Source organism: Etheostoma cragini, chromosome 3, assembly GCF_013103735.1.
Source record: "Etheostoma cragini isolate CJK2018 chromosome 3, CSU_Ecrag_1.0, whole genome shotgun sequence".
Lineage (NCBI taxonomy): Eukaryota > Metazoa > Chordata > Actinopteri > Perciformes > Percidae > Etheostoma > Etheostoma cragini.
In genome coordinates, this window is record NC_048409.1 from 28483981 (window position 1) to 28495127 (window position 11147).

Here is an 11147-nt window from a genome sequence, read left to right on the forward strand (position 1 = left end):
CACACACACACACACACACACACACACACACACACACACACACACACACACACACACACACACACACACACACAACTTACAGCCTGTGCTTGTTTGATGAAGTCTAGGATGTCCTCTTTGAGGGCTTGGTGGATCTTGGCAGGTCCTTTATCATCCCATAGACACACGGCATGGACATCTCTGGAGGACAGACAAGGAAAATGGGCAACACTGAAGTTCATTCAAGGTATTTAACCCTTGTGTTGTCTTCCCATCGACCTGCAACTGTGTGTTTTTCTGGGTTGAAATTTGGGGTTTGTTGTTCTTTTCCTAAATTTTGCCAACGTTTTTGTCTATTTTCTTCCTCTTTTTTGTCGCTTTTGACATTTTTTAAATTAGGTTTTAGTCAACAACAACAACAAAAATCACATGTTTTTGATGTTTTTTTGTCATTTTTTCAGATTTTTTCGTTCCCTTTTTCAGCGTTTGAAAAAACAACGTTTTGGTTTATTTTTTCCTGTTTTTTCGTGTGTTTTTTTCTCAACATTTGTCACTTTTTTCAACGTTCTTTTCTGATTTAGAAAGTTTTTATAAACCGGTCAAATTTGACCCAAGGGTTAAGTCAAACTCTGGGGGGGGGGGGCTCGACTCGACATGTCCAAACATGCCTGGTATTTGATGTACTTGCAGAAATGACCCTTGAAATGCAACCTGTCTTTTAAGGCTTCTCAATTAAAGACTAAAATCCTAATCACAATTATTTTGGCCATAATTGAAATCTATTGAGATCTATGTCAAAATAGAGCTGCACAATATATTGTTTTTTATCGTCATCACGATATCAACTGGCGCAACAAACACATTGTGAAAGACACTCAGAGATTTGTTGTGTTTGTTGAAAGAAAATCTCAGTAGAAAACTACACTTTAAAATGTAACAGTCATTCTTCTTTTTAGTGCGGCATTTTATGTTTAATTCAATGTTCAATGCAAGAACATTTGGAACGAGTTATGTTAGCAATTTGTTGTGTTTTTAGCAAAATACTGAAAGCAGCAGAAATGCAGAACTACGTACATCTGTTTATTTATCGCAAGCAACATCATTATCAACATTATTATCGCTTATTTTCCTCGTATTGTGCAGCCTTGAACTTGACAGTGACAAGATTACTCATTGACTTCTACAAACATGTTGCAAAATAAGAGCCAACGTGCGAAACTCAGACCTAATATGCAAAGTAAAAGTTTTTCTCAATTGCATTGTTTTGTGATCTTTAGGAGCCAAAATCATAATCTCGATTAAAATTTAATTATTTGCACAGACTTACTGTATTTCCAGTTAGTACTTAGAGAATTAAATTCCCCATATTTCCTGTTCCCCTCTTCTTATTAAAAAAGAGAAACCCCAAACTTCCTCTTCTGGACCACATTTCCCTCTTTGTTATTTAAGGTTAGTCAGATAAGCAAAGTCAAGTTAATTTAATACAGGTAGAGCAAAATTACAAATTAGCCCCAAAAGGGCTTAAGAATCTGTACAGCTTACAACTTCCTGTCTTTAGACTCTCGATTTGGATAGACAAGATAGATCCCCCGCGTGCTAAGCTACACCAGAGCATCCTGTTTCATTGGGAAACGCATCTATATACATATATATATTTATATATATGTATATTGATGCAGTTGACCGCCACGTTGTGGAAGTTAATTATGGATACAAGACTCTTTTCTAATCCAGTTTACGAGTGGGACACAACCCAACAGCCGGTTTACCCACAAATGTGTGAGATTGTGTGGGGATTATGTAAAGCATAACACCTGTTGGTGAAAACAAAACCCATAAACTGCATGTGTGTGTGTACTAAAATAGTACACTGTGCATCTGTTTTTTGGGAATTAAGGTAGGATCAGTGAACGACCCTGCCTAATGGCAGCTGTGCTGCTCCTTCGTTGGACCACTTTTCCTAAATAAGGAAGGAGGAACTACGGGACAAAGCAGAGAGCATCTCTTACGAGAACAAATCGAACCACTGTTGCTTGGTGACGGCTTCCTGTCTGAGCAGCTTGAGAACGATGGGACGCATCAGATCCCACTTGTCCTCGAACTGCAGGGAGCCCTTATTCTGGAGGAGAGACGGGGGGACGGGTGTAGTGGGAGGAAGAAGAGGAAGGATGAGAAGAGAGGCAATGGGCAATGAGAAGGGAGGTGTTGGTGGGGGAGAGAACGTAGAGAAGACAAAGACAAATGCAGAGATACACAAAGACTAAAGACTGAAGATCAAGGAGGATAATTAGATTTTAACATGAAATAAGAACGTCAAAATTCTCTGATTACAGAATATTTATGTCCCGGGCTTTGGGAAACCGACATGTTTCACCCTTTTCTGACATGTTACAGACCAAACAATTAATCCATTAATCAAAACAGTAATCAACATGACATTAGTCGTCAGGTGCAGCAATTTTTTTTTAGTATAAGCCAACATAATACCAACAGTATTGTCCATTTTGTATCATAGCACACGTTACATTTCCGCAAAAAAAATGATCACATCGTCAATTTTGGAAAAGAATGACCAACATGAAATATTACAATATCAGTCTGGACATTTAATTACATTATTGGTCAAGTTATTACCTTTTTAGGTTAAGTGAAAGTGTCATATAGTTTGGAATTCTTTATATTTTGGCACTAAAATCTATAGAGCCTATAAAATAATACACCATAACATAATTGTGGATTAGAAGATGTATTGTTTATCTGAATCTTATACCGTATCTCATGGATTAAATAAACGTAATGTTTGTTGTAACCCAATTAATGTACTTAAGAAGATGCCCTTACACCACTAAAATAAACACACCTGCTACTTTATGAGGACCCTGCGGTTCTCCGTCCACCTCCACGGGGGAAGCGGTTAGACACTAGCCGGGGAATGTGTGCCGGGGGGCGGGTCGCCGCCTGTCAAAGCCGGTTATCTCTTGCTAGCATGTAAAGCTAACTGGCCGGTGACTTAACCTACAACTGTAATTCGGTAATTAATAAGTAGGACAATACCTGAACAGTCTACTTTACAGACAGCCCATTGATTGTGTACACAGAGGGTTTATTTCGTCATATTTAATAAGGAGAAGGAAACAGGAGTAACGCTAACCGTTACCCGGTAAAACCCACACGAACACGGGGGCAGAACAAGCAAAATCCACATGAAAAAAGGCCCAGACTGGGGCTCGAATCCGGTTGTTCAAGTGCTTAGCAACTGACCCACCATGACAACCGGTGGTTCCGCAAAACGTTAGCTAGCTACACCGAAAATAAACGGGCTATGGCCGGGAAGGGTCCCCCCTCACACACACCCGTATGTGCCGTTAATGTAATACACCCCCGGTATGTCCCCTTCGAGGCTTTCCCGTGTTGGGTTTAGGGCTCGATCCGGTTCTTGTTGGGTAGTGGGTCGTCGTCCCCTAGATACCGGACTGTAGTCACGGCTAACGGCTGGCAGTTAAAGAAGCTAACGGCTGTCAGTTAAAGAAGCTAACGGCTGGCAGTTAAAGAAGCTAACGGCTCGGTTTTTGTAACCGACAGAAGACATGTTGGGGTTCAATATATTAAAGCTAACTGACTCCGACACAACACCGGACAACGGTAACAACTGTGACTTCACCTATTTGGGCACTTATTTCATATATTTACACTATTCGTGCGTACACCAACATGCCACAATAGCGAATGTAAACATATGTGCAGTAATAGCCAAAATATATGAAAACGAAGAGTTTAAATCTGTAAACATATATGGGAAATACGATATATTCAAGTGTTCTTACCTTTAACAAATTAGACGTCGCCATGTTTCTCCAACTTATCACCTCGCAGAATCTCGCGAGATAGATAGTACAGCTGGTTGAGGTCATGGGAACTTAACCCAGTATGGTTGGGAGCATAGACTGTGTATATATACATATATAAGTATGTACATATACATACATATATATATATATATATATATATATATATATATATATATATATATATATATATATGGCTGAGAAGTACTTACTTACTTTCTTCCAGTTATTTAATATTTGTTTACTAATCAAAAAAAAGTTTGTTTACGTTCTTTTAAATGTCGGCTATGTATGTTTTATGTGATGTTTTTTTTTTGTGTTGTTGTTTTTTGTTGCTCTCAGACACTGTATTGTGTATTTGTATGTATTATGGTAATTGTTGATGAACAAGGTTTATTACTTTAAAAAGATATGTACTCAGATTCTTAATCGAGGTACTTATCAAAATACTACACTACCGGTTAAAGTCATGCATTCAAAACTTTACATGTACCAGCATGTATTAGTATCAGTTTCATCACATGATCAGTCCATTACAGACCTTTGTAATCACTTCACAAGTAATTAACTCTTTAAATTGAGTGATTTTACATGTGTGAGTAAATGTGTGTGTGTGTGTTTGTTGTGTATTGGTTGTCTAAGCTACTGGATGCCTAAAATGTCCCATTCATTGTCTTCATTGTGCAGTAAAATGTTCCCTGTAAGTAATCACACATAAGGGAAACACTCAATTAACGTATAGGCATAATTTACAATGGGGGGGGGGGGGGGTTAACCCCCAATAATCAAAACTGGCCAGTGCAACCCCCCCCAAATTTCTAATAATAATTTCCTTTTTTTTATAAATAAAGCCATTTGCATCATGACTTGATGCAGGAAAGGAACAAATTATTGCAGAAAATTCCCCAGAATGCAGGAAATGAAGTGTTTGATATGCTTTTAATTTTGCTAAAAGAAGAGACCCCCCCCCCCCCACCCCCACCCACCAATGTTAAACCCCAAATAATCCTCTAATTAAATATTCTACAGCGAGTGTAAAAAATACAGTATATTTCCCTCGGAATTGTTGTGGAGCATAAGTAGAAATCAGAATTAACAGTTTTTAGGCATTATTTATTTATTCATTTTTTTGCATTTTTGTTGCCTTTTCCGCATTTGCTTCCTTCTTTTAAACATTTTTCGCCGTTTTCTCCCCCATTACCACCAGTATAGTAGTATACCAACTTATTAAAACTAGTTTGCACTTATTTCTGGAATATCTGGTCAATAAACCTAATTTATATGAAATGATCAATTGATTGGAGTTAGAAAAAAAGCAGAAATTATGAATGATTTTGACAAAAAGTGAAAAACCAGCGGAATGAAGGGTAATACATGATGATATGTCAAAGTTAAGCTGGATAATGCTATCAAATTGAATAAAAACTCTGAAAACTCATTGAAAGCAAAGATCTGATCCTTTATTTCATTTTTATTGAATTATCAATGTTTCTTTGGGGCAATTAGGTTGAAAAAAACCCCCAAATATCTGCTATAGAAGCTTTAAAGAAGAGGCTAACAGGAGGGTTAAGTACAGTACTTGAGTTAATGTACTTACTTGTGTGTCATTTCCATAAAAACCCTAATGATGAAGTACTTTTCCTCCAACACGAGGTGTATTTTATTCAATCAGCAGATAACAGAGGAGTACGAAAACAAGAGGAGGAAGCTCAGCGATGACCTCTTAGAGTTTATCTGTTTGACATATCTTAACGAAGTGCTGCCGTCTGTCTTCATCATATCACACACACACACACACACACACACACACACACACACACACACACACACACACACACAAACACAAACACACACACACACACAGATAAGTAACCAGAGTAGTCTTTGCCCTCTGAGATGGTTAATCATTCAGTACAAGTCGAGGCGTTGGACGAGTTTAAGAGTTAAAGCTCAGAGAGGATTCCTCCATCACCGGCGGGGCAACATGGCCACCGAGCAGCCCGAGGACGTCTCCGCGGACGTCTCCGGGGACGCGAGCCACGAGAGCAGGGGACTCGTGGACAGGATCAGGAAATTCAACCCAAAGGAAGTCTTCACCTGGTGAGTGGACGCGGGAGATTAGAGAAGAAGAAGCAGAGTTAAAGTCTGGTTTTTATACCCTTTGATCAAAGCCAGGTGAGCTGTTTCCAAGAGTGGAAGACGTGTGCATTTACTTAAGTAAAAGTACTGAAAGTACACACCTGGACTTATATTAATACCTGGTCACTTTATCACTTTATAACACTGGACTCAACACTGACATTTTGATAATGATTCAGGGTCTTTTTTGTCTTTATTTGACAAATGTTCTTATTGTTTATTATTGTTGTTATTACTGTTGTTTTGTTGTCTTTATACTGTCTTTTTTTTCTATTTATTTCTTGCTAAAACTGCTGCTGGAATTTTCAATTTCCTCGCCGGAGTCATCCCAAAAGGATCATTAAAGAGAAGTCTAAGTCTAAGTCTAATTAGTCTAATTAGTCTAAGTCTAAGACTAAAACCACACTTTAGAAATACTCTGTTACAAGTAAAAGTCCTGCTTTGAAAATACTCTGTTACAAGTTAAAAGTCCTACGTTGAAAATACTCTATTACAAGTAAAAGTCCTACATTGAAAATACTCTTTTACAAGTAAAAGTCCTGCATTGAAAATACTCTGTTACAAGTTAAAAGTCCTACGTTGAAAATACTCTATTACAAGTAAAAGTCCTACATTGAAAATACTCTGTTACAAGTAAAAGTCCTACATTGAAAATACTCACTTCAATACTTCAATTTGTCACAAACATTCAACATCAACACATCTGGAGATACGTGCTTTTCACTGGACAGAAAGGGAGTAAAAACTGCAATATTTACCTCTGAGATGTAGAAAGTTGAAGAAAAATACTCAAGGACAGTACATGATGTACATGTTGAAGCCATTTCTGTGGAAATAATATTTAGAGTTTATTTTTGTAAGACCTGACGAAACTGTGTTGAAAATGAATCGTGGATTTTGGAGTTTACCATTGACCCGGAATACTGTAATCTGATTGGCTGCTAGATGTAGTATTAACATAAGTAGTACCCTGCGAATCAGCCAGAAGCCGCTGGACTTTGGAGGAACGCAGTATTTTGACCTGCATGGAATTGCAGTTAATTTATCAGAAAAGTAAAGATCCTAAGTTTTTGTATTTTATGTTTTTACATTTTTTAACTAAACAGACAAACAAAGAACTTTGGATTCAACTCTTTTATTTACTGACGTTGTGAGTTGAGTACAAAGGAACTTTGAAGTCCTAAGCTCTCAGTACAAGTACCTCCAATACTTCCCAGTTACAGTCCACCTCTGATATGTTCTGGAGCATGTTAAAAGTGGATGACACTTATGATGCTCCTATGATATCGTGCAAATAAGTTACGCACAACAACTCGTACAATGTACGTCTGGTGACGTGACGACAGAGAAAATGTCACTTCGTGTCGGGGACCGTTGTTTTGCCGAGTGATCGTTTGCCAAAAAGTGATCGCAGCTTTTACTTAGTCGTTAAAAATGACTCAATTTCATTAATGAAGTCAACAGATAAAGTTGCAATGCAACCCATACTTTTGCGCTTGCCAAAAAAAGGGATTGCATCTCCAACTTTGTGTTTGAAAGGTTGATTCTGCTTCAAAATAGATTCATTTAGTGAATGAGGGTAATTTCTGACAAATTGTAGAACATTTTACTTGTTAAGGAAGCCATAGATTCACTGACAGGCCGTTTTCCAAGTGAGGTACGGACATAGATAGATATTTATTGATCCCAAGAAAAATGGGAAATTACGGTCTTACAGCAGCACACATCATGTATGTTATAAGTCACACAACACAGAATATAAATAGAAATGAGATACTAGGATGTACAACTCATAGACTAAAAATAAATAAAAATAAAGTGACTAAAAACACACAAAACAAACATAAAATCAGGATTTGCTGCAACAGGCTGCCGCACGACACACCGCCATTTTGCTTTTTCAATACAATACAGGGCAATACAGCTTTAACACACACTGCCGGACCTCAGGACCTATTCATGCACTAATGGAGAGATGTCAGAGTAAACCTTTACCTGTTAAAGAAGCAATAGAGTCACTAACAGGCAGTTTCCCAAGTGATTCACAGACATATATAAACTGCGTAATGCAGCTTTAACACGCCGCACACACTCCCAAGCAACCAATTCTGGGCAGATGATCACTATTTGGCACTACCCAACAAAAAGCAACCATCATGCTGCAACGACAGCTAACTTTAGGCACCAAGAACGACAATATAATAAATGTGCATGGTGTCCCTAAAGATGCGTCCTGTCTCTCAGGCAGGTTGCCAAGACGTTGGCCATGGGTCAGGGCCTGGCCGCGCTCATCTGCGGGACGGCCATCAGCTCCCAGTACCTGGCGACAGTCTTCCAGGTGAACACGCCCATGATGCAGAGCTTCTTTAACTACACCCTGCTGTGTGCCACCTACACCCCCATGCTGCTCTGCAGAACAGGTAACGCAGGAGCAATGTGCATGTTACTGAAATAACTGATTGAGTGAAGACGAGCCAGAGCAGAGGGGAAAGTAGCAGTCAATGGGAGATGAGATGAAAGATAAGCATCTCATATTCAGCAGTTAAAGTACCAACAAGTCCTCCGAAACATCCAACTATTTTGGTCATTTGTCCCTTTACCTTCCAATACGACCCACAGAACTATTTCATACGATAGTGCCCTCGGGGGGGAATCCAACCTCATTTCTAAACCATAGACTGTAAAAAAGAACAATAACAGTCTAGTATCTGAACCAGAGAAGATTTAAGATTTCTTAATTTGTCATTCCACAGTACACTGTAGTACGAAATTAAGTGCAAATTTCACAGCTTAAAAAACCCAAAACAGCACAGAAACAGTTAAAAACAATGTAGAAAAGTCTAGATATTAGCCGCATGCAGTAAATGGAAATAATTAAAGGCTTATATGGGTGTGTAGAGCCTGGATAGTGATACATATAAATATACCAAGTCTAAAAAAACTTATAGTAAAAACAAAAGTATAAATATCTAGATATATACAGTTGGGAGTGTAAATATCCATATATTCAAAATAGTGCAGTAGAGGACAAGGTGCAGTCAGAACAGATACTATGTGCAAGAACGTAAAGGTTGTGATTTTAAAACCTCGTTAACATTGTAAAATGGTCCCAGTTGGGTTAAGTTTCCTCACAAAAAGATCGTGTTTTTTTGGTTCAAACAAGACATTACTTCACTTCCCGATGGTTATGACCTTGACCCATCATCCATAACCCGGTGCACCCCCCACACCGGTGCACCCCCCACACCGCTGCCCTCATACTTCATCACCTTACTTCCTGTTTTGCTCCCATCGTTATCACCTCGGCCACTAGAGGGCCGCGGCTCTAGAAACGTAAACACGGGTCGGAAATGCTACTTGAGAGCGTTTTTTTTGTGGGAGGAAAGTCTCAAAAGTGCAGATCTCCATTTACTTATGTTACTTAAAGGACAAAATGAACCTGGGGGCCAATAACACATGGGTGCCGAGACAACCGTTCTCTGGGATTTGTTTTCATGCTAATCGCGTGTGAGCAGTTTTGGCGCAAACCGCTAATTAGCTTCTAACGCTAGTAGTCGGGGTACTGGTAAAGTACAAAGAAATCTCTATTTCTATCCAACCAACAAGGCTTAAAATAGCACCACAGCAGCATGATGAGTTCCTACATCAATCAAAGCATTGAGCACTTTGTAAGTGTACAAAAAGTTTGTAAAGAAGTTTATAAAGACTGTATCGTTCGCGTATATTCCAGTGCCCCATCTGTTAGCATTAGCGTCACAAGCTAATTTGCTTTTTGCACTAAAACTGGTCACAAGCAATTATGATGAAAACAAATCCCAGACAAAGGTCGTCCTGGTACTCATGTGTTACTGACCCCTAGGTTAATTTTGCGCCATAATTGTCCTTTAAGTGGAATAAAAACCAGATGTGGTCTGCTGCTTAACGTAGGGGTCGAACGACGACGGCGATTCTTTGATTCAGTGACTCAAATGTTAAACTGTCCTCTGGTGGTGGAACAAGTAAATGTCAGTACTGAAGTTCAGGGGTTTTCTCCTTTAAAACGCAGGGGATGACAATATTTTACAGATTCTGAAGAAGCGAGGGTGGAAGTACCTTCTGCTGGGGCTGGTGGACGTGGAGGCCAACTACGCTGTGGTGAAGGCATACCAATACACCACCCTCACCAGTATACAGGTGGGTGTGGGTTTTATCGTGAAATCAGGTCAGGTTTCTTTTTAAAACAATTACTTTTAATGAGTTTGGTGAACTCTCAGCAGTACATTCATTAAAGTTAAACAGCTTCAAGTTAGAATAAAGTGTGGTTTAAGAAAAGTTCTGAAACTTGAATTCAATAGTACAACTTTTATAAAGTGATAACGTTATGCTTATTTTCATTTGCCCTTTTGCCCTCTCTCATACTCTGCTTCTGACTGGCTAGTAGTCCTTACCTAGGTACTGTCAGGGCCCTCATACTCTGCTTCTGACTGGCTAGTAGTCCTTACCTAGGTACTGTCAGGGATCTCATACTCTGCTTCTGACTGGCTAGTAGTCCTTACCTAGGTACTGCACATGTGTGACTCACAACAAAGTTGGAACAGAGAGCTCAACACACAGGGTGAAAAGAGGAGCTGCAGCAATGTGCAGTACAACAAATATATGGTGTTTTTTGAAAATTAAACCATTTTCTTTTCAAATATAACTTCTAAATACAATTATGAATGAGCATAATACGAGCACTTCAATACATTAACACTAAGTCAAGGAGATCGGAGCAGACTCTCTCCTTGTTTTAGTTTTTCACTGATTTGAATCAAACACACTGTGGCTCTCTGGCTCCATCTGTCGACGTTTAACTCAACCAACGAGATTATTTATGCATCAAGAAGACCAAAATACTTCCACTTTATGAAAGAAGTTTTTTTTGTCAATGTCGATCCCTTTTAGTTGCAAAGATTCAGTGTGTCCAACGAGTTGCAATTGTGTTTTTTAAGGATTATGTGGGAAAATAACTTGTTTAAGAATAAAATGTCTTGTTGCCTGGCATGTGTGAGAGGACATATTTTCAGAAGGACTGGAACAGAGTGCTCCTGATAAACATTTGGAACAGACTGCACCTGATAAAATATCTTGGAGAAACAGACAAATCTTTGGTCCAGAAGAGGTGTAGGTGGGGGTGAGGGGTGTAGGTGTAGGGGGGGGGGGGGG

The 11147-nt window shown here is 39.0% G+C and overlaps 2 protein-coding genes across 2 annotated transcripts in view; one reads left to right on the plus strand and one right to left on the minus strand.

Moving 5' to 3' along the window:
- The window catches only part of LOC117941889 (cullin-5-like), a 22304-nt gene extending 18432 nt beyond the window's left edge, over positions 1–3872 (minus strand). The window contains exons 1-3 of the mRNA XM_034867093.1: positions 3804–3872; positions 1989–2098; positions 81–180 (exon numbers count right to left, since the gene is read on the minus strand). Of these exons, the coding sequence (XP_034722984.1) occupies positions 81–180; positions 1989–2098; positions 3804–3827 (234 nt within the window). The 5' untranslated portion in view covers positions 3828–3872. The remainder of the gene's footprint in view (positions 1–80; positions 181–1988; positions 2099–3803) is intronic.
- A 1773-nt stretch (positions 3873–5645) lies between these two features.
- The window catches only part of LOC117942383 (solute carrier family 35 member F2-like), a 10772-nt gene continuing 5270 nt past the window's right edge, over positions 5646–11147 (plus strand). The window contains exons 1-3 of the mRNA XM_034867811.1: positions 5646–5924; positions 8208–8383; positions 10009–10136. Of these exons, the coding sequence (XP_034723702.1) occupies positions 5809–5924; positions 8208–8383; positions 10009–10136 (420 nt within the window). The 5' untranslated portion in view covers positions 5646–5808. The remainder of the gene's footprint in view (positions 5925–8207; positions 8384–10008; positions 10137–11147) is intronic.